Source organism: Salmo salar, chromosome 03 (genome assembly GCF_965601325.2).
Source record: "Salmo salar chromosome 03, fSalSal1, whole genome shotgun sequence".
In the NCBI taxonomy this organism is placed as follows: domain Eukaryota; kingdom Metazoa; phylum Chordata; class Actinopteri; order Salmoniformes; family Salmonidae; genus Salmo; species Salmo salar.
In genome coordinates this window covers 77,133,086-77,157,170 of record NC_138293.1, presented here as the reverse complement: position 1 = coordinate 77,157,170, position 24,085 = coordinate 77,133,086, and the positions used below count along the sequence as shown (strand labels likewise).

At 41.4% G+C, this 24,085-nt stretch overlaps 3 protein-coding genes across 4 annotated transcripts; all 3 read left to right on the top strand.

The window, feature by feature from the left end:
* The first annotated feature begins 1,314 nt into the window (after positions 1-1,314).
* On the top strand, positions 1,315-18,227 carry LOC106601640 (eukaryotic peptide chain release factor GTP-binding subunit ERF3A). Of its 2 annotated transcripts, XM_045715422.2 has the most exons (14): positions 1,316-1,775; positions 3,734-3,781; positions 9,873-10,124; positions 10,502-10,535; positions 10,682-10,759; positions 12,295-12,475; positions 12,701-12,855; positions 13,154-13,294; positions 13,528-13,621; positions 13,941-14,021; positions 14,302-14,475; positions 14,610-14,699; positions 14,837-15,005; positions 17,922-18,227. In XM_045715422.2, exons 1-14 carry the CDS (start codon positions 1,583-1,585, stop codon positions 17,972-17,974), a joined length of 1,743 nt encoding a protein of 580 aa, XP_045571378.1. In that variant the 5' UTR covers positions 1,316-1,582; the 3' UTR covers positions 17,975-18,227. The 2 variants fall into 2 exon arrangements, with proteins under 2 accessions (XP_014049456.2, XP_045571378.1); XM_014193981.3 differs by lacking the exon at positions 3,734-3,781 and having other exon boundaries at positions 1,315-1,775.
* A 1,368-nt stretch (positions 18,228-19,595) lies between these two features.
* Positions 19,596-20,470, top strand: LOC145877216 (uncharacterized). Its single transcript, XM_082972517.1, has 2 exons — positions 19,596-19,681; positions 19,959-20,470. The coding sequence occupies exons 1-2, from the start codon at positions 19,679-19,681 to the stop codon at positions 20,367-20,369; spliced, it is 414 nt and encodes a 137-aa protein (XP_082828643.1). The 5' UTR covers positions 19,596-19,678; the 3' UTR covers positions 20,370-20,470.
* Positions 20,471-21,995: 1,525 nt separating this feature from the next.
* LOC123741712 (transmembrane protein 238-like) lies at positions 21,996-23,158 on the top strand. Its single transcript, XM_045715423.2, has one exon. The coding sequence runs from the start codon at positions 22,200-22,202 to the stop codon at positions 22,722-22,724; it is 525 nt and encodes a 174-aa protein (XP_045571379.1). The 5' UTR covers positions 21,996-22,199; the 3' UTR covers positions 22,725-23,158.
* The last annotated feature ends 927 nt before the right edge of the window (positions 23,159-24,085 follow it).

The following is a 24,085-nucleotide window of genomic DNA, read 5'->3' as shown; positions in this document are numbered from 1 at the left end:
GATGTGCAAGTAGAGATACTGGGGTGCAAAAGGAGCAGAATAAATAAATAAATACAGTATGGGGATGAGGTATACAGATGGGCTATGAACAGGTGCAGTGATCTGTGAGCTGCTCTGACAGCTGGTACTTAAAGCTAGTGAGGAAGATGGGCAATCTCCAGCTTCAGAGATTTTTGCAGTTCGTTCCAGTCATTGGCAGCAGAGAACTGGAAGGAAAGGCGACCAAAGGAGGAATTGGCTTTTGGGGGTGACCAGTGATGTGTTTCTCCCCGTCAGAAATAATCAATGGAAGCAGTATGGGGAATTAAAGAACCCAAATACACACTGCAATGCTCAAACTTTTTCCTCAATGTTATTTAGCCCTGCCTTCGTTGATGCACAGTTTTGTGCTGCTGGAAATTTTGCTAGACATTGTCTCCCCCTAGTGGCAAAATTAGTACTTTGCACCAAGGCCTCAGCTGAACCTCAGCAGTGTCCATACAGAACAAAATTATAAATGCAACATGTAGTGTTGGTCCCATGTTTCATGAGCTGAAATAAAAGATCCCACAAATTATCCATACGCACAAAAAGCTTAACTCTCACATTTTGTGCACAACATTTATTTACATCCCTGTTAGTGGGCATTTCTCATTTGCCAAAATAATCCGGTCACTTGACAGGTGTGCCATATCAAGAAGTAGGAGTATTTCTGTTTGTAATAAAGCCCTTTTGTTAAATCTATAAATGAGGGCCTAACGACTGTATTTCAATTGACTGATTCTATGAACAGTAACTCAGTAAACACGTTAATTGTTGCATGTTGCGTTTATTTTTTTTCAGTATGATTCACGTTTATTTCGATGGGAATGAAAATGACCTAAACTTGCATATGTTTACCTATGTGAAAAGAACTGCAATGACATTAGATACCCACTGTCTGTCAATAGAGAAGGCCTACACTGTGGAAAGAACTCAGAAACTCACATACAGGCCTACACAAAAATATCCAATGATACAGTTTGTTGCAGATGCACTTCCTAGATTTTTGTGCGAGATGTTAATTTGAGGTAATGAAATTGAAGTTTAAACGGGATACGTGTGTTCTGTAAATAATTTTCAGTGTTCAGACTGGCGTTTGAGCGTCTCGTGCAACGTTTGCCGAATCGGAACTAAAAAATGTTGAACCTGCAAGATGGGTCAGCAACGTTGACGTAAAAAGTGTGCTTTCCGTGTATATGGAAATGTAGTTTTCTCGCTTCCTCCATTCCGTTCTTCCGAATAACGGCGACACCTGCAATGCACAGCATCTCCCAGTATGCAACTGGTTGTCGCTCCCATCGGTTGGGGAGAGTCAGCAGCACACGAGGACTTGCTGGGAGTGCTGAGTCGAATCTTGCTTTCGCGTATCCCTCTACCGAGAGAAACCGGCTATTTTATTGCAAGTAAATCGAACACATATTAGACATTAGAGGGGAAGTTTGATATATTTTATCGGGTGACCTCAACAACGGGTTAATAATAGGGGCGGACACTAGCCCGTTCAGCAACTGCGTAACGCAAGTATTTATCCACAGTAGTGAACATCTAGCAAAGACCCACGATGGACCCGAGAGACGCTGCCCCTGATTCCTGGGAACAAGAGGATGATGTTGAGGCCCCGGTCGACGGGAAACTCGATTCCGAATTCGCCGCCCTCAACGTGAATGCCAAACCGTTTGTCCCCAACATAAATGCCGTCGAATTTGTCCCGTCCTTCTTTCAGAAAGGCCCCTCGGAAGATCCTGATTCCGGTGGTAAGTTCGCGGTCACTCACGTTTGGCTAGATGGTTAGCAAGTTAACTTAGTTAGCTAGCTAACAAGCGCCACAACACACATGCGTCTACACTTTAGAGACCGCGTAAAGTAGCTAGTTAACGTTAAAGGCAAGCATTAGTTACCAAATTAACGGTATTTAGCTAGGCTAGTTAGTTAGCAACCGAACGTTAGTTTGTTAGTTAGCTAAGTTACTGTAACGTTAGCTGTATTCGGTAGTTGATGGATTGTTAGTAGCTAATATTTTCTGGAGGTTTTAGCTAACTATAGAAACTTTGTTTCTAACCACTACTTACTAGCTAGTTGCCGATTAGCAAACGTAGCTTGCTTTTAGCCATCTGTCGCCGACAGTGTCTATAGTTACATACGTTAGCTAATATTAACCATATGTAAGGTTTTGGACATTCGAGGTTTTAGTTAACTAGGGAAAGTAGCAAACGTTATCATATTACCAAATGCTAGTTACTGGCATAACTAAGTTAACGTTAGTTAGCCAATCCTATGGCAGTCGTGTGACAATTGCGTACGTAACGTTGGTAAGACAAACGGTCCCAAAAATGTTTTTATTGTCTGCGTGGGCTATGTAGTCATAAATGGCTAGCTAAGACATTCTTGGCAAATTGTGCTTTTTTTTGGTCTATACCCTTCCCACAATGTAAGTTAGAATTTCAAGATATGTACCCAACTAGCACTGTAGATAGAAAACTAGTAATTATTTGAACGGGTACAACCTTGCCCCTTATAAATTGCAAGACATGACAACTTTAGGAACTGGTAACTAGTGTTGACATTATTGGTGTGACGTGGACCATCTTACTTTACATACGGTCCATAAGTGGAAGACAAACTTGTGAACAAAGTGTCCCATTTGAGCAGACCAAGAAAGCAGAAATAACAAGTCAGAGCCATTCATACATGTTACTCTTACGTTTTGATGTAATGAAAATGAGCTGTGGCATGTTTTGGTCAGTTCTCTTTTGCCAAATCCAATATGGAGGGGAATATGCAAGGTGCTTCATCTTGAAACATAAATTACCATCCTTTATAGAAAAACTCTTAGATTGTGGTGGTTATGCATTATCTATTAGGCAATACTAACTTGTAAGTCATGAGGGGATTCAAATCTAGCTATTTTCCCAGTCTGATATTTTTGACCTACAGCAGTTTTCTTATCCTTTAACCTCGGCTTGCCTGTACAGGCTTTCTGCTGTTGATGGACATCACCTATGTGTGTTTATACTAAAGATATTCAACCGCTCTTGAGGAAATTGGCTGCCCAGTAAAAGTATAGTAAACATCGAGCTGTTGGTGGGTTAACTTCTTCCGGTGGAGTGTTGTTGCGTATGGATGGGTTAGCTGACAATGTCACAAGTGGTTGACACTTCAATGGGGCAGAAGTCAGATGTTGTGGTTCTGGGTGGCCAGGTGGCTACCAACAATGACAAGAAACTGCCATGTGGGGAATCGTGACTGTCAGCCAGTTTCATCTTGTTCTTGAGACCATGTCTTGTGTTTAGGTGTTTTAACTGATTCCATGTTAACTGAAATTTGCTAGCTAACCAAGAACTGTAACAATGTATTTGAGATCACAAATGCTGATTTTGCACCTTTTTTTTAAATTAACATTTAAGAAATATAGTTCACATGTTGTCAACAATCTAAGCCAACCCGTATGCTTTGCCCCATAGTTGTGCAGGCTTTGGTTGTTGCTAAACAACCAACCTGTCTATAGTACATATTGCGAACCAGTTAACTGGGGGAACTGGTGTTGCAGTTTGTTGGCCTCATAAGAACTGTATTAGTTGTGACCATTGTGGTAGACTGGAAGAGCGCTGGTCGGTAGATTTCACACCAATCCCACCTTACATTTTATTTGATGAAAAATGTCTGATGAAAGAAGCGTTAATGTGCATACGCTCTACCTCCTTTTTTTTTTTAGCGGTTGTTGAACCAGTTGTTGCCACCATGGAGGTCGCAGAAACTGCAGGTATGTATACGTGTGTGTTTTACACCTGTGGTCATTTTGCTCTGTTCAGCATTATCCATGAATAGCTTTGCTAGCATCACAATCTATGGGCCCAGCCTCTGGCCTCTAACAAAGACCTCTGTAAATCCTGTCAACCCACTGTTCAACGTCCACCAAAGCAACTGTCACTGGTATGAATCACTAATTGATGGTCGTGGGCCTCAGTCTTCTCAATTAGTAGTGACAAAGTTCTGACATGTATCTAGTACAGCTTCTAGAACACATTTTTTGTGCACATTCATTGTTACTGTGGAAGGGTTCTGTATGTCTGATTATGTGTAGATGACCACCAGTTGACTAGCTAATGTCTTGTTACATTATATTTAGACAAGAACCCACCCTCTCTATAAGTACAAATTAAGGTGTGTTGTAATGCCAGTGAATTCTGTGAGGGTGCTGTACTGTGTCATAATAAACAGATTGATGCTGGCTAGCTCTGTCTGCGCACATAGCTTTGGTGCAGACAAAGACCAAACTTGATGTCTGGTGTGGCAACTTGGTGCCTTATTCCATTTGGAGTGGCTGCAGTTCATAATTTTCTGCGAAACGGAAGTTTTGGACTGAAGAGAGATTTCTGCGCATGTGCAGGATCCACTGCGTGCTTTCCCCTCCGAGTCCTTTGAGCTACTGCTCAGTGCTTGCTCACTCCTTGACTCCGCTGCCACTTGTTCGAAGAAACGTTGTTCTTTGTCTGCTGTAACAGTAATCAAAGCGAACATAAGCAAGACACAACAGGCAGTCAGTAGTACGGGTGTAACGCTACAAGATTCCTACTGAGCCGTTTGGTACAGGGACCTTGGTTCATTCCACACAGTGAACCTGAATGAATACATAAATGCTAAAATAAAAATGCTAGGCCTGCGCTGCGTTGTATTCCTCAAGTAAGTCAAAGTTGAAAAAAAAACAGCATTTTGGGCTATTCCGTTAACAACTAGAGCTTATGCGCATGTTGTAATCAAAACTCAAATCGTATTTGGCGCATTTCAATCTGTTCTTTTGTGAGGCGCAGCCGGGAACTAGTTTTGTACGATTGTGAGTGGTGTGTTCAAAAAACCAGGACGATTCTCTGTTGTTTAAATCTCCAGTTTGGAAAACTTTTTGCTTCCCAGAAGATTACAGCAGCAATGAACAGAGTATGTCGCCACTGATCAACAAAAGTGCCTATACAACTGCCAACGCCTCAAACATGACACATTTAAGCCGACTTCACCCCAGTATACCTACCACTGGAGCAAGATGGAAATGCAAAACAGTAACTCTCCCCTCTGTATTCAAGCAACCCTTTGCAGCTGATTCTGCCACGGAAATTACAAGAGCGATAGCTATGTTTTATAGCTGCAGATATTTGCGCCCATTCTTGGTTGTTGAGAAGAATAGGGGGTTTCATCACCTCGTGAAAGTGCTCAAGCCACGTCATGAACTTTGCCCTCTCGCACCCGTTTCAGCAAACAGGTGTTAGTCCCCGTTCTATGTAAGCAAGCTAAAGAGGAAATTGTCAATTAATTGACCAATGTACCCTGTGTTGCCCTTACTACAGATGGATGGACCACCAGGGCTACAGAGCTACTTCACTGTGACAGCCCATCACTTTACCCCGGAGTGGGAAATGAGAACTACTGTGCTACACTCGAGTCACACGTGCGCATATTTTTCTTTGTAAGAAAACATTATAGCATAGGCCTACACAATGTCTGAGTCATGTTTACATATTGATTTCACACACACATTGCACTTTTATTTTAGTGTTGATGGGTAGTCGTGTTTTCATTTAAGAAAATACAAAGTGTTGGTATTCCTGATTGTGCTCTCATCAGGTATTATGACTCATGATCATATATGGAATTTGTAACTGTTGGCATTTAATTTTCCGCTTTACCGAACCGGGACCCCAAAACTGCAATACCCACCTAACTGGGTTTGGTGAACCGTTACAACCCTTGTCAACAGTGATTTTAATATGCAAATGTTGGCTATTGGGAGGCAGAGTTCTTTATCAGTAAATATGTCGGCATAAATCGAAAGATTTCATCACAAAACTCTGATCGTTTTGTGCCAGTGCAAAGTGCAGACTACGTCTTGCTTGTGCTACAGCAATATCTGTTACAACAGACGGCGCCTTCATATATATTTTTGGAATGTTTGTTTCAATCAGCTTTCCAGAACTGAGGCAGATAGACGGGCTACATGTCAATCAAATTGGTTGAGGGTTCAGTAAAGTGTGAGTGAAGCATAGTTTATTTTACTTTTGTCTATTATCTACTTCACTTGCTTTGGCAATGTTAACATATGTTTCCCAGGCCAATAAAGCCCCTTGAATTGAATTGAGTAAAGAGACTTGAGCGTGTGTGTGAAATAACATGTGCAGAACATGATTCGGCTCATTCGTTTTGAGAAGTTAGGGGCGGGGGTGGAAACTCTGTATTTGTAGCCTCTGCCTATTCCATTTTCCACTTTACCCCAGAGTGTGCACTCAACCTCATGGTGAAGTATAATTAAAGTTTTACCGATGAAACGGTTGCATACCAACCATTTGATCTCAATCAGTTTCATGGGGATTTTCATTTAGATCATGAGTTCTACAGTTTGGAAGTAGCCTACAGTTGTCTAAAATGATGAACAGTAACCAGGTTTCCATCCAATTTTTTTTTTATGCGAGTAAAGTACGTAAAAAATTTGGGGAACTTTCAAAATGTCGACAAAACTAACTATGCTAGACTGTGGGATCTTTTTGTTGGTTTAACTGAATTCTATGAAATGTCGGTGGAAACACTTGTGCGCAAATATTATAATAACCATCATAAACTTGGAGTCAGTCGATGACATGTTTGGTCCTCCCACTACGACTCGTTGGGAAAGCATGCGGTTTAGGCCTATTAGGCTACAGATTAAATAAGTTATGAACTTCACAGGGTGGTGAAAGTGCAAGGTGATGAGCTTGATGCTCCTTTCCTATAAATATTAAGGGTCTTATTCTGGTGACATGAGGATCGATGCTTGGATGCCGTTATGACAAATTTTAAATCTCGCTTTTTTGTCTCACTTTTATATGTGCTCTTTAGCCAAAAGCATGCAGATGGCGCTGTTGGCTAGAGCGAGCGTGCCAATTCCAAAGTTGGCACACGCTATATAATGCACATTTTTTTGTGTGAGAAACCCATCAGTTGAAAATGTGAAGGAAACCCATTTAACTTGTACCGCAAAGGGTATTTTTATGTGCACTGTCATCACGCATAGGTACATTTGATGGAAACCCATCTCTGGTGGGGAAATGCGCATGTTGGTTTTTATACAGATTTGAGAATGTTAGCGTGAACCTGTGGACAATTGGATGGTAACCAGGCCAGTGGGTGAAGTTTAGAGCAGATGGTGTTAAGAAGCTGTAGCATAGCCTACCTATGTGTTTAGTTTAAATCAAAGCACTTATTTTGAGTTTTGGACAAGAGTAAAATAGTTATTATATTATGTGATCTAGCAGACATTGATTCACCTTTGATCTAACTTTATTGAATGAGCACCATTCCTCTGAGTAGAGCAGAGACTGTGGGTAAAGTAGAGAATCCGACACGTGCGAAAGCTTTGGGACCTTTCGCTGTTGGGAAGAGGGGTCCAGAATGATCCCCAGCCACTCCATTCAATTAGTCTGACTTTTCCTGTGACTGGCAAAATGACTTCAGCCTTCCTTACTGTTGAGGTCTTACATCATTTACATTAGGCTAAAAGTTGTGAATGTGCAGGATGGAAGAAAGGCTTGAAGTCCAGCCAAACATGTCCAGGCCCAGGCTGCCTTGGAGCACTCACTGACCTCTAACCAATATTCTACGGCAAGTGTTTCCTGGTCCTGGGGACCCAAAGGGGTAGACATTTTAGTTTTTACCCTAGCATTACACACCTGGTTCTACTAATCAACTAATTTAACCTTTTTTTTAAGTGGAATCAGGTGTGTAGTACTAAGTTAACTAAATGTGTACGCCTTTGGGTCCTCAGGACCAGGATTAAACACTACTGATTTCACTGTCTCATCGTTGGAATGATGAGCCATACTCTCCAAGTGTCAGCATGGTCTGTCATCACTACTACGGTCTTTAAAGCCTGTAGGGTGCTAAATGGTTACACTATTTCGGGTGTTAAACGGCTTTTTCTGGAAATCAAAGAAGGAAAATTGTATCGATGTTATTGGAATGAACTCTGACCTTAAGCTCTAATGTTCTGTAGATTTGGCCTTCTGTAGTTTTAGCTGTAAAATCTTGTCAAAACTGATGCCAGAAGTTTAGCTGTAGTAACCATTAACCTCTTACATGTAGACGTTCCGCTAGCGGAACACCTGCTCCAATATCCAATGATAGGCGTGGCGCGAATTACAAATTCCTCAAAAATACAAAAACTTCAATTTTTCAAACATATGACTATTTCACAGCATTTTAAAGACAAGACTCTCCTTTATCTAACCACACTGTCCGATTTCAAAAAGGCTTTACAGCGAAAGCAAAACATTAGATTATGTCAGCAGAGTACCAAGCCAGAAATAATCAGACACCCATTTTTCAAGCTAGCATATAATGTCACAAAAAACAAAACCACAGCTAAATGCAGCACTAACCTTTGATCTTCATCAGATGACAACCCTAGGACATTATGTTATACAATGCATGCATGTTTTGTTCAATCAAGTTCATATTTATATCAAAAACCAGCTTTTTACATTAGCATGTGACGTTCAGAACTAGCATACCCCCGCAAACATCCGGTGAATTTACTAAATTACTCACGATAAACGTTCACAAAAAACATAATTATTTTAAGAATTATAGATACAGAACTCCTCTATGCACTCGATATGTCCGATTTTAAAATAGGTTTTTGGTGAAAGCACATTTTGCAATATTCTCAGTAGATAGCCCAGCCATCACGGCTAGCCATTTAGACACCGACCAAGTTCAGCCCTGATCAAACTCCGATTTACTATTACAAAAGTTTCATTACCTTTGTTGTCTTCGTCAGAATGCACTCCCAGGACTGCTACTTCAATAACAAATGTTGGTTTGGTCCAAAATAATCCATCGTTATATCCGAATAGCGGCGTTTAGTTCGTGCGTTCCAGACACTATCCGAAATGGTAAAGAAGGGTCGTGCGCATGGCGCAATTCGTGACCAAAAAATTCTAAATATTCCATTACCGTACTTCGAAGCATGTCAACCGCTGTTTAAAATAAAAAAAAATTATGCCATTTTTCTTGTAGAAAAGCGATAATATTCCGACCGGGAATCTCCTTTTCGGCAAAAAGAGGAAAAAATCACAAAGACGGGGGCGGCCAGGTCACGCGCCTAAGCCCAGAGTCCCTTGATCGGCCACTTGAGAAAGGCGATAATGTGTTTCAGCCTGGGGCTGGGATGACAACATTCAGGTTTTTCCCGGGCTCTGAGCGCCTATGGACGACGTAGGAAGTGTCACGTTAGAGCAGAGATCCTTAGTAAAAGATAGAGATGGCAAAGAAGTTCCAGAAATGGTCAGACAGGCCACTTCCTGTAAAGGAATCTCTCAGGTTTTGACCTGCCATTTGAGTTCTGTTATACTCACAGACACCATTCAAACAGTTTTAGAAACTTTAGGGTGTTTTCTATCCATATATAATAAGTATATGCATATTCTAGTTACTGGGTAGGATTAGTAACCAGATTAAATCGGGTACGTTTTTTTATCCAGCTGTGAAAATACTGCCCCCTAGCCATAAGAGGTTAACAAGCTTACTCGTAGAACAATCCCCTCATGGCTAATTGGCTGTAACTGTACTGTATGAGTACTCTGCATCATTGCCAGCCTGTAGTGTAGCCCTAGTTTTGTCCTTTGAATAGGAAATCCTTTGTCAAACTAATGACATTTTTTTTTATCTATCTAAACTAAAACATTTGTAGAGAAACTTAATTTACCAAATTCTTAGCTACGGTGGTAGGCTTTTTCACATCAGACCTGAGACCAAAGGAATCTATTTTCAAACTCAAATCATGAATACTTATTCCACACCACTAATGCGCTGTTCGGTTTGTCCATGGTCAGCCCCGGTGGAGAACGGCGACTCTGAAATGACCACAGAGGAGACATGGGACCTGAAAGGGGTGGAGCCCAATGAGGAAGAACCAGGAGGAGGGCCTGGTGGCAACGGGGGACCAATAGTTGTTGAGGAGATTCTGGAGGAGGAAGTCCTGGAGGAGGAGGAGGAAGATGTGCCAATCATGCCTAAAGTGGTAGCCCTCCCACCAGACGCGCCCAAGAAGGAACATGTGAATGTGGTGTTCATCGGTCATGTTGGTGAGTGGGGGCACATCTGCTTGTTTCTTCCTCTTTTTCATGGCTATTGCAGTGGTTTCACATACTATCATTTAGGTGTGTGGGTCATCTCTGAGTTGCTCTGTTATTTCTTGGGGTTTCATTTGATCCAATAAAACATATTTATTGGCAGCCCTATATAACATCCATAGTGTATAGTTGTCACTGTCACACCTAGATTGTTGATTGGGGGGTCTGTCAAAGAAACAAATCTAGGGGAAACGATGCTATTGCCTTAATAGGAAACAGTGAAAAGGCAATGTTTTGTATTTTCATTTAATCAGCCCTGTTACAAGGCTAGACAGCACAGGCCATTTTTATCTGCTCTCACCACTCCGTTGTCCCTCATCTCTCCCTAGATGCTGGCAAGTCTACCATCGGAGGACAAATCATGTGAGTATTTATCTTTCTGTTGTGGTTATGATTCATTCAGTCCAATGGGGCTTTTAACACCTGTTGCATTTCTCACCACCCCTCCACTCTTTGCTCCTTTCCCCCTCTTCATCAATCCCTCTGGTTATCCCCTTCCTCACTGGTAGGTATTTAACGGGCATGGTGGAGAAGAGAACTCTGGAGAAGTATGAAAGAGAAGCCAAGGAGAAGAACAGGGAAACCTGGTGAGTTACTCTGCTTTTTACCAAAAAAATATGAAATGGCATGACTAATCTCTATGGGCTAGGTGGGACGCAGGCGTCCCACCCGTGGTGCACTCCATCAACAGCAGGTGCATTTCAAGAGCGGCAAATTTGAATCCAAATAAATGTCAAAATTCAAATTTTTCAAACATACAACTATTTTACACCCTTTGAAAGATAAACATCTCCTTAATCTAACCACGTTTTACGATTTCAAAAAGGTTTTACGGCGAAAGCATAAATTTAGACTGTTAGGACAGTACATTTACAAGAGTTGTGTTTAATGTTTTGTCAATTCAAAGACAGGGTCACCAAAACCATAAAACCAGCTAAAATGATGCACTAACCTTTTACAATCTCCATCAGATGACACTCCTAGGACATTATGTTAGACAATGCATGCATTTTTAGTTCTATCAAGTTCATATTTATATCCAAAAACAGCGTTTTACTATGGCATTGATGTTGAGGAAATCCTTTCCCTCCAATAACCGGCAGTCAAGTCAGCATCACAAATTAAATAATTAAAATTAGAAAACATTGGTAAAATATTATATTGTCATTTAAAAATTATAGATTTACATCTCTTGAACGCAATCAACTTGCCAGATTTAAAAATAACCTTACTGGGAAATCACACTTTGCAATAATCTGAGCACTGCGCCCAGAAAAATACGCGTTGCGATACAGACTAGTCGTCATGTTGGGGAGATCTAAAATCGAAAATACTATGTAAATAATCCATTACCTTTGATTCTCTTCATCAGATGTCACTTCCAGGTAATCACAGGTCCATAACGAATGTAGTTTTGTTCAAAAAAGCTCATCATTTATGTCCAAAAATCTCCGTCTTGTTAGCACATGATCTAAGCCCGCCGGACTTCACTTCATGAACGAGGGGAAAAAATATATTTACGTTCGTTCAAACATGTCAAACGTTGTATAGCATAAATCATTAGGGCCTTTTTTAACCAGAACATGAATAATATTCAAGGTGGACGAATGCATACTCTTTTATAACGTATTGGAACGAGGGTACCCAACATGAACTCGCGCGCCAGGTGTCTAATGGGCCATCATCGTTCCATGGCTCTTGTTCGGTCAGATCTCCCTCCAGAAGACTCAAAACACTTTGTAAAGGCTGGTGACATCTAGTGGAAGCAATAGGAAGTGCCAAAATATTCCTCAGCCCCTGTGTTTTTCAATGGCATAGGTTTAAAGGTAATACAACACATCAGGTATCCACTTCCTGTCAGAAAATGTCTCAGGGTTTTGCCTGCCAAATGAGTTCTGTTATACTCACAGACATCATTCAAACAGTTTTAGAAACTTTAGAGTGTTTTCTATCCATATATAATAAGTATATGCATATTCTAGTTACTGGGTAGGATTAGTAACCAGATTAAATCGGGTACATTTTTTTTATCCAGCCGTGCAAATACTGCCCCCTAGCCCTAACAGGTTAAAGCCTGTCAGTATAACAAGGGTTTAACCCTCTCCCTTCCTCTGTCTGCCAGGTACCTCTCCTGGGCTCTGGACACTAACCAGGAGGAGCGAGACAAGGGGAAGACTGTGGAGGTGGGCAGAGCATACTTTGAAACTGAGAAAAAGCACTTTACCATCCTGGACGCGCCAGGCCACAAAAGCTTTGTGCCCAATATGATCGGAGGAGCGTCGCAAGCTGACCTGGCTGTGCTGGTGAGTCCATAGTATCATGCTGTTGTGGCTGCAAATACCAAAATATTCAGTTGAGAGACCAAGATCTCTTGAAATGGTAAATGTAAACATTATAAAAATAACAATTTGAAATTAAGAAGGAACAATGATAAATATTTGTTACTTGATCGTAAAATAAATTTTGAAATCTACACAGCAATGTCATGGTTCCTTGAATGATTTTCAATGTGTATTTCTCCTGCCTAGGTGATCTCAGCCAGGAAGGGAGAGTTTGAGACGGGCTTTGAGAAGGGTGGACAGACACGGGAGCACGCCATGTTGGCCAAAACGGCGGGGGTGAAGCATCTGATCATCCTCGTCAACAAAATGGACGACCCCACAGTGAACTGGAGCCTAGAGAGGTGCGCAGTTACCACTTAGAGCACAGAAATGACATCACGCTACAGGAAACTGGTAGTCATGAGTGCTTGCTTCAGTTTACATTAACATGAAAACACCCATTACAGACAAGATGATATAGTGATGGTCAAAGCCTAGGGTGGAATCCTTTGTTAATGTAGGGTCTTTGTAGAACTTTAACGGAAATCATGCATACATTGACATCATTACAAGATTTGCTCGAGAGTTTAACATTTATTCTCATGCATCTGAAATCCATCTCAACCCACAATTAATTTTTTCTTTAACCTGAAACCTCAGGTACGAAGAATGCAAGGAAAAACTAGTGCCATTTTTGAAGAAGGTTGGCTTCAACCCCAAGAAAGACATTCACTTCATGCCCTGCTCTGGTCTCACAGGAGCCAACCTCAAGGAGCCTGTTGAGTCGTGCACTTGGTATACGTGAGTATCACCAGCTTTTACACTGCTGTTCCTGGGCTGTGTTCACTAGGTACGAAACGGAGAAAAACAGTCCAAAATGGAGAGGTACTATCTGTTCTTCTCCAGTAAGAAACGCTCCTTCCTTCTCTGTTAACGAAGCCACGCCAAAGGTACTATGACGTTCAAGTGTGAATGGATTGAATATTCTCCTGACTCTACTGTCCTGACCTGTTTATCTCCTCTCTGTCTGCCAGGGGGTTACCATTCATTCCACATCTGGACAGTTTGCCAAACTTAAACAGAGCGAGCGACGGACCAGTCAGATTACCCATCGTAGACAAATACAAGGTGAAGACGACTACATTATGAAACCTTAATATTTTTATTCTATTGCCATAAATATGGCAACCAACTCATTATATTTAAGTGTTTATTTAGATATGGTTGTCCTTTACATGACAGTATTTTGATGGTCAACAACTAGTGAGCCATGTCATTCGTACGGCCCACATCAGCAGCTACACTACATGTAACATCCAATTTCCTGGTAATAAAAAGCCTATTAAACAACAATAGTTTTTAAGCCTCTCACACTACTGTAGAAGACCTTTTTCTGACTTGGGTTACTTAATCTGGCCTCTTTCTGCTGTTGTTCCCCACCCTATAGGACATGGGTACTGTCATCCTGGGGAAACTGGAGTCAGGGTCCATCAGTAAAGCACAGCAGCTTGTCATGATGCCAAACAGGGTAAGACATTCTCCAGCAGCCTGCCATGGAACATCCAACGCCCATCAGAGCATTAGAGCTATAGCTAATCCTTGCTAATGGGGTGGCAAGTATCTTAAGCCAGAGTTGTTTAGTCATAGCTATTTTTTTCTCGTATTTTCCAATTGTCTGTGCCACATGGTATCTCCCTCTTGTTTTTTTGTTTTTTAATCATAAAGGTGTTCGCTCCATCTCTTATTATGAACGTGTGTTAATGGCTGCGTATCTCTTCCATCCTTCCTCCTTCCATCCCTCCCTGTAGCACACAGTGGAGGTGTTGAGCCTGCTGAGTGATGACGTGGAGACAGACGATGCTTCTCCTGGAGAGAACCTGAAGCTGAGACTGAAGGGCATCGAGGAGGAGGAGATCCTGCCAGGCTTCATCCTCTGTAATGCTGAGAACCTCTGCCACTCTGGACGCACCTTTGACGCCCAGGTACGCCAGTCACCACGCCACCACAGATACTAAGGCGGTTGGAGTTGGACCGTAGTCCTGTCTGAATGTCGCCCTAATGACAAACATATTGGATTTATTGGTGTTTGTTTTTACTCAGTTTTGTGTTCTCACAGATTGTCATCATTGAACACAAGTCCATTATCTGCCCTGGTTACAATGCTGTCCTCCACATCCACACCTGCATCGAAGAAGTGCAAATTACGGTAAAGATACTGTCATAACTTACAGAAGGAACCATCTTAATTTTGAATCTGCAATGTATTCCCTTTGAACTGCACCTGACAAAGTGTTTTAAAGACATGCCACTATAGTTATTGTGATGGTTCCGCTCCACATCTAGGCCTTAATCTGTCTGGTAGACAAGAAGTCGGGTGAGAAAAGTAAGACGCGACCGCGCTTTGTGAAACAGGACCAAGTGTGCATTGCCCGTCTGCGCACCGCCGGAACCATCTGCCTTGAAACCTTCAAAGACTTCCCCCAGATGGGACGGTTCACCCTTCGGGATGAAGGTACGGGCCTCTGCCATCACTGGGACTGTTAGTAGGCGGCAGGTAGCCTAGTGTTGAGCCAGTAAAGGAAATGTCTCGGTCGAATCCCCAAGCTGACTACTTGAAAAATTGCGATTTGCCCTTGAACAAGGCACTTAATTCTGATTACTTATGTAAGTCGCTCTGGATAAGAGCGTCTCTTGAATGATGAAAGTGTATATATACAATTTTAGTAGTCCCTAAATGGCCATGCTGGAAGGAACAATGGTTTAAATGTAGTCCAAACTGAAACCAAGTTTAAAGTAGGGCTGGGTGATATACCGTATTTTATGATATACCGGTATTGATGCAGGGACGGACCGGTTTGGGTTTTTACTTTACCTTCTATACCGGTATTTGAATGTTTGGTTTGTTAAATGTGATATGCCATGTGTAATGTCAATTTTTATAGCTTACTTCGCAACTTGAGTCATCTCTCTCCGCTCTTTCTCTCCGTGCCACTTTCCCCACAGACCTAGCCACGCCCCCTGTCACTCAAGGAGCGCGTTTGATGTTCCTTAACTTCTCTGGGCAAGGTGGGACGTGACCGTCCCACACTATTCAACAGCCAGTGAAATAGCATGGCGCGAAATACAAAACATCAAAAATATCATAATTTCAATTTCTCAAACATACGACAATTTTACACCATTTTAAAGATGCACTTCTCCTTAATGTAACCACATTGTTGGATTTCAAAAAGCCTTTACAGCGAAAGCAAAACATTAGATTATGTTAGGAGAGTACATAGACAAAAATAACCACACAGCCATTTTCCAAGCTAGGATATATGTCACAAAAACCCAAAACACAGCTAAATGAAGCACTAACCTTTGACGATCTTCATCAGATGACACGCCTACGACATCATGTTACACAATACATGTATGTTTTGTTCGATGAAGTTCATATTTATATCCAAAAACTGCATTTTACATTGGCGCGTGATGTTCAGAAAATGTATTCCCACCAAAACTTCCGGTGAATGACCACATCAGTTTCCAAAAATACTCATCATAAACGTTGACAAAACACATAATTATTTTAAGAATTATAGATACAGTACTCCTTTATGCAACCGCTGTGTCAGATTTTAAAATAGCTTTTTGGCGAAAGCACATTTTTCAATATTCTGATTACATAGCTCGCCATCAAAGCAAGCTATACAGACACCCGCCAAGTTCTGGGGCAACCTAAACTCAGAATTAGTATTATAAATATTCTCTTACCTTTGCTGATCTTCGTCAGAATGCACTCCCAGGACTGCTACTTCCACAAGAAATGTTTTTGTTGGAAATAATACATATTTATGTCCAATTGCCTCCGTTTTGTTCGTGCATTCAGAGCACTATCCAAAGGCAGAGACAAAAAGTCAAAATGTTCCATTACCGTACTTAGAAGCATGTCAAACGCTGTTTAAAATCAATCTTTATGGTATTTTTAACGTAAAATTGTGATAATATTCCAACCGGACAATGGCGTATTCATTCAAGGAGAAAAAGAAGGAACGGCGTGCTCGCGTGACCGCGTATATCCAATCCCTTTGTCCACTCAGTAACTGAGCTCCTATTATCTGCCCAGTACCAGGAGAAAGCTGAAACTACTTTCTGAAGGCTTTTGACAGCCAATGGAAGCCTTAGGAAGTGCAACGTAACCCCACAGATACTGTAGTTTCGAAAGGGACTAGAAAGAACTTCAATTCGCAGATCCTCCACTTCCTGGTTGACTTTTTCTCAGGTTTTTGCCTGCTATATGAGTTCTGTTATACTCACAGACACCATTCAAACAGTTTTAGAAACTTCAGAGTGTTTTCTATCCAAATCTACTAATAATATGCATATTCTAGACGCTTGCGTCCCACGTAGCCCATAGAAGTTAAGTTATTTATTTTTTTGTATCTGTACTTTACTATTTTTATTTTTAACTATTTTTACTTCACTACATTCCTAAAGAAGAAAATATACTTTTTACTCCATACATTTTCCCTGACACCTAAAAGTGCTTGTTACATTTTGAATGCTTGGCAGGACAGGACAATGGTCCTATTCACGCACTTGTCAAGAGAATATCCCTGGTCATCTACTGCCTCTGATCTGGAGAACTCACTAAACACAAATGCTTTGTTTGTAAATTATTGTTAAGTGTTGGAGTGTGCCCCTGGCTATCCGTAAGCAAGAAAATGGTGCAGTCTGGTTTGCTTAATGTAAGGAATTTTAAATTATTTTAACTTTTGATACTTAAGTACATTTTATCAATTACATTTACTTTTTATACTTAAGTATATTTAAAACCAAATACTTATACTTAAGTAGTATTTTACTGGGTGATTTTTACTTGGAGTAATTTTCTATTAACGTATCTTTACTTTTACTCAAGTATGACAATTGGGTACTTTTTCCCACCACTGCAATTGAGTGCAGGAGATGCAGAAATGATAAGTGCTGACATTTGTTTTGGTTGAAGTTAAATTGACAGTATAAAACAATCAGAATGGGGAAAGACTCATTGAAATCACTTAGAATGTATGTGTTGCCAACCTAGGATTACTCACTACTCATAAAGCAAATGTAGAACTTTTATTCAAAAACTAAAAACATTCCTACCGCCAATTTTTTTAAAATGCCGTGATAGAATATTTTGGTCATATTGCCCAGCCCTAGATTAAAGTCTTAGTGGTTGAGTTGCATTCGTGGTGAAAAAGTACTGTTGGTTGGGGAGTGGGGTAGAGGGGATGTGTCATTCATTGGGACCCTAAAGAGGGAGAAAGTCTGTAGGAGGGGGTCAGAGAGTGGAGGGGCTCCACTTATAAAGTTTTGATTTTAATTTAAAACTAGCCCATTTGGACATGAGTAGACCGGGGCTTTGCTGTTAACCTACGTCTCTGTGTCCTCTCCCCAGGTAAGACCATTGCCATTGGTAAGGTGTTGAAGCTCGTTGCTGAGAGGGACTGAAGCAGTTGCATGGGAGTCCCCGGTCACAGTCCGGCACCATGGTGGGGTGGGGGTGAAGAGTGGGGTCAGGGGTCATCGATCGGAACAGGCGGCGGTGACGGCAACTCTGCTCGCGGCCCTCCTCTCTTCTCTCCGCCCCTTGACCTGTCGATGATCAGCTTAAAAAACGTATCTGAAAAAGAAACCTGTTTTTAAGCAAATGAAAAACGAGATCAAGTACACACAAGTCAGCTTTCTCATATTGAGAGCTCAGCTATGCCATTTTTGGGTTAGGCCCCGCCCCCAAACCCATTCCCTCACACCCCTAGTCTGGTCTACTCATGACCATAAAACACAATTGTTTTCTCTTCCAGTTTTTTATTTTTATTATTTCTTCTTCCATCATTAAATTTACAATGGCAGCATTTATATCTGTAACCAGACGAGGACCAGGATTTGCTTGTAATACAGAAAAATATATTATTTACAAAAAAAGATGGTTTGAGAATTTAACAAGTTGAAACCAAAATGTTGTTATCTTGGTTGTACAAAGGGTTGCAACTATCCACTAACTTCCCAAAATTCAGAATCAGGGTGGAATAGGCGGGAAATCCGGAATCTTCCAGCCAAGATTTCTGGAAAACCTGGGAATTTTGCGAAAATTAATGGATTTTTGCAACCCTAGTTGTACATGTCTCCCATTGCTTTTACCCACTTTTGGTTTCTCTTATATGGCGTTCTGGCAGTGTGCCTGAGCGCCTTCACATGTTATAAAAGGAAACTACTATGACAATAAAATATAAAAATTGGAGAAGTGCTAGTTCTTTATTTGGGCTGTTTCACAGAAGTGTTTAACGTTGGAGGAAAAATATTAAATTTGTCATTTAATCTTTATCATGCATACCAAAGATTCTTTACCCTGTTTGAAAGATGGAATTTAGTAGAGCTGTTTCATGGCACAAGTGTGTTCGGGCAGTCCTTTTCAAAGCCTACAATACTTCATTTCAACCCATACAGAATGTGCCCTACAGCTGGATATTTGCCTGTGTGTAATGACCACTTGTGTACCTTTTTGTACTCTTCTAAATTACATGACCAGCAGGTGGCGCCTCTCCCTTTCAAGTTTTACTTGAATGGATATTGTTTTAATCACAGATCAATTTAATAAATCAAACATGACTTGTATTTACGCAAACCTAATTATCCATACACAACTGACATCTGGACCCAATTAGAATGTGTCTATAATACTCTCCCATACCATAAATTGCCCATTCTCCATAAGCATCATGCCCTTTTCAAACTTAAATTCTATCAATTTGTAGCATTCAAATGTACAATATTCAATTGATTTTATTTGTAGAATTTTGCCATCAGGCCCCACCAGAAACAGTCCTGATGGCATGGCCCTGCCATAGCCCTTCCAGCTGACATCTTAGAAAGAATATTGTAATGTTCCATTTTCCCATAATACATAGCCTAAAATGCCATGTGGGGAGAATATACTGTATGTCAACAGGGCACAAACAGGAGCAAAGCAGAGATTGTCGTGACATGGTGGAGGGACACAGAGCGGGATGGGGAACTACAGGGTGGGGTCACTGTTCTGTGTGGGTGTGGCTTTGGCCATAGTAGTGGTTTTGACAGTAGTCGTCAGAGGAGCAGCCAGCCAGCCTCTGACCAACACTGGGCAAAGAGCAAGAGACAACACAGGCGAAACGCCTAATGGTAAGTGAGGACATTGTTTTTTTTTTGTTGTTGTTTTGAATTAAATTGAAGACTGCACGATTTGATAAAATATACAAATGGGATGGAATTTCTTTTTCCATGTAGTTTTATTGCAATTTTAACAAGTCAAATGAGATCTGAAATAGTGAGTTCTGCAATGACAGATTGGTTGATAAAATACTAAACCGTACATCTCTGAATGTATGTCTGTGAAGTACCAGTGATTGATAAAGTCCTATACTTTTAAGTGGTGTCTGATCTGGTATCCCTTCCTCAGCACAACCCAAGGATGCAATCCACAGTGGTCACCGTGTCAGACATGGATCGTAAAACCAGCCGCACCAGCACCAACCATGAGACCCGGGACACTGAAGCAACGACCCCACTGAACCATGTCCCTGACGGGGTCACCCTGGGCACTAACGTCCCCTGCTGGTACTACTTCACCAGGCCCATCCTGGCCATCCTTATCGGCGGAGTGCTGTTCGGCTTGGGCACGGCCCTCTCTCTGCTCTACTTTACCCAGGTGGGGAACGTGCCCTACCTGCTGGGTCCTGTGTTCCTTTCTGTGGGTCTCATGTTCCTGGTCACGGGGCTGGTGTGGGTGCCCGTGGTGAAACAGAGACTAGAGCACAATGCTCTGACCAAGGTCAATGGCAAGGCGCTTCAGGTGCACGAACAGCACTGAAGAGCCATGGACTCAAGCTAAAACTATGTTGTTTAGTACTGTAGAGTAGGTCAACTGTGTTAGTGGGGTTTTCTCCCAACAGAATTCTGAAAAGCACACTTTCTAAAAGATGTATAAATGTATGAGGAGGCAAGTGTAACATAACAGATGGATTTGTATTTATTTAACCTTTATTTATGCAGGTTAGTCTTATTCATATAGATTCCATTTTGTAAGAGAGACCTCTGTGAAATGCACTGTTTATCTTCTGTATGTAGCTGTCCTCTATCTAGGCCCTAATACAAATATGGGATTGAATGACCTCGTCCTGTAAAAGGGAACATCATGTGATTGCTCTGTTGGAGGGCTTTAACATGATCGGAACATGGCCCTGCTGCTGCAGCCCAGGCTATCCCATCTGTCTGTCTGATTGTGATCTGTAATAGTTGTTGTTTTTCCACCATAAGCCGCTGTTTTCCTTGTAGCTGCTGTTGTAGTGGATTGCTAAATCCTTCAGAAACAGGATTACAGAGTCAGAAAATTCTACTGGACATTATTATAGCTGATTGTTGAAGTCATGATGGACAGTTGGACACTGAGTGGTAGTGGGTGCACCCTCGCTCTGTCCCTCAATACTGCTACTGGATTAAAGAATATAACCTTTTATGTTTCTGGGTCAAAAAGGATGTGTCCATCTGGTCAAAAGCAAAACATTTTTTAAAGGAGGTGGGGCCTGTGGGATTTGAATTCGGTCTAAGTTAGCCAAAATGTTTACATTTTTACCTAAACTTGAGATGTTAGTTTTACATTGTATTGCATTTGTTCATTCAATCAGTCATGTAGGCTACTGATTCCATGTAATATCCAACATTGTGAGAGCAGCACCCTTTATCTTCTTTCTAAATGTGTAATTTTATTTATGAACATAATGCAGGAATTGTGTAATGAATAAAACATTTGATTTGATTTAGTCTTTCATTTTCAATGTACAGTAATAAATTGTATGGGGGCACATGTTTTTCTGTACAAAAGACCACAAGGTGGCAATAGGCCTACACGCCATTACTTAGCAGTCAGGTGAGAGGTTGGGTGTAATCACATTATACTGAGGCTGCTGACAGGCAGTCCAAATCAGATATTTTTTTTCTACTAATTGGCCAATCAGATCAGCTCTGAAAAAGATCTGTGAAAAGATCTGATGGGATTGGTCAAACGAGTAATTAATGGAAAAAAGATCAGAATATGGCTGCCTGTGTAAACACAGCCTTAGAGGCTTTTGTCTGTCATTACTGTTTTAATTCATAGAAAAAATCTGGATGTGAATAGATTTCTGCCATTGTTCTTGTAGAAATGAGGGAGAGAAACATGTCATGAGTCAAATGTTGTCCAGAATGTCAGTCCACAGGTGAAAGGAATATCATGATGCTTATGAACAGACATTAGTGTGCCATGTTTGGCGTCTCTCTGCATATTGGACTGATGACCGATATCTAGATAATCAGAACCATAATGGTTCCTTTCTACAGTGCATGTCACACATGTCCTACCTCCTTTGCAGTATTAATATGGCTGGTGTCATGCCAGTATCCCGTCTACCCAGCCCTCCCTCACCTGTCTACGGCTACCACGCCCCACCTCTCCCTGTGCTGTGACACAGGAAAACATGAATAGGGGCGAGCTTCCTCACCTGTCTCACCTTACCTGTTCAAACAAACGGCTCCGTTTGAAACTCGACCCAACCCGAATTCACCGAATTACACTAGGAAACCAACCGCAAATGATAGTTAAAAAAGAAAAGGTGGTCTAAACAAAGTATTTGTTAGGCCTCTATCTCCAAGCCAATTTAGAGGCATGGAGCCGACGTACCGCGGTCTAGGGCGCTGTTCCTGCGCCTTTTGGTTGGCAGTGTCCTTCGACATATTCGGGCTGCTCGTTCTTTTGATCGGGGTTTTTGCGGACATATTCTTTTATGACTTTTTAATCTACGCCGGGGCAATCATCATCTTCCTCAGCCTCGTCTGGTGGGTGTTCTGGTACACGGGCAACATCGAGGTCCCCCCGGAGGAGCTGGAGGATGACGTCGGGCTCTTGAAGAAGGAGCGGGGCATCGCAGGTGCGGTGAGGCGGTTATCCAGCCGTCTCTCCAACAGTGTCAGGAACTCTCTGCGGCGGAATGGAGGCCCCCCCCGCGGGGTCGCGAGAAGGGCAGGGACCGGGCTGTCTACGACTCACATGAGGGATGCCCAACAGCAACCGAAGCCCCCGCCTGTCGTATTGGCGATGGGGCCGCTTGATGAGGACATGCACACAGTGTCTGCATCCGTGGACGCTGACATACCTGTCCGGCACACAGCTACAGAGACCTCGGCCATATGATGCGCAATGCGCACAAGGTTAGCCTATTTCCAATCAGTCATTAAGCCATTTAGGCTATAGCCTAGGGATACATTTTGTTATTGGACAGGCCTAATTTTCATTAAACATGTGCATAGATTATAGGTTTTATAGGCCAACTTCATTCTAGGCTATTGTTTTTGCTTGATAATAGCCCACAACTTTTATCCACAATTCAGTAGGCTATAATGTTCCTTATAATAAAATGAAATGACAATGTGTTCCAGTGAATGAGGAAAGAAACTGTGTGATCTAATGGAAACAGACTTCCTTTATCTTTCTGTTAACCATTAACGCCATTGAATGGCAGTGCACGCCTAAAGACAAGCCCTGTTCAAACAATAAAACTGTTTCTGAGAGGGCGAAATAGAGCTGCTGCTACATGAAACAAAGAAACGTAGGTTGACCAGCAATTGTCTATCTTAGGAGTTAGGACACATTTTTGACATCGATCTAAACTGATGTAAGCTACAGTATGACTGTATGTTGCAACTATGACATCATGAGGTGACTATATATTTTGTCCAACAGAAGTTAGAGGCTTGGCAGCACTGAGCCCCATAAGGACATTTCACTTGTCCATCTCACAATGTTTACAAGTACATTTCGTTTTTAATATTGTCCTATGGGCTTTTTTTCTTTGAAACATTTCATTTTTAAAATCAAATAATGCTCCTCAGTGAGGACTTTTTGTTTGTTTTATGTTCATTTTGTGAATAATTTGTGAATACTTTGTGGATAATTGATGCAATACTTTGATAATACAGAGATTGTTTTCTAGCAAATATGTCAGACTTTCATTTTTAGGACTAAGTGCTACTGAGAAGGTGTTTGTTGTGAACTTGACCTGGCACCTGTATTCTACATCCCCGTCCACAGTGGTGATAAGCAATATTAACGACCTTTGTACCCTATGGATTTCCATACCTTTATTTATACAGACATTACTTTTGTATGTCCATATGGCTGCCTCATCATGCTTTATGATTCCCAAGGTGAAAACAAAACATTTTACCTGTTTGTATTTCCAACCGACAATTCTCAGATTTTTGCCAAACACAGTACCTACACATTGACTAGAGTAACATATGAGTGTTACTGTGTGGTGACAACACTTTGATTATCTACAATAGGCTAGCTTAGACCTTGACACCTTGTTACTCCACACAATAAAGTATGGGAGCGGTGTACTGTATTATGGTTTTGAGCTTCAGCCAGGGTCCTTTTATCACATTGACAGTGATTATATGAGGAACTGCAACGTTTTTTTGAATGGATGAGAGGTACTACAGATGTAGGATCTTAATTTGATCACCCGGTTGCAGGATAACTTTCCTGGTTTA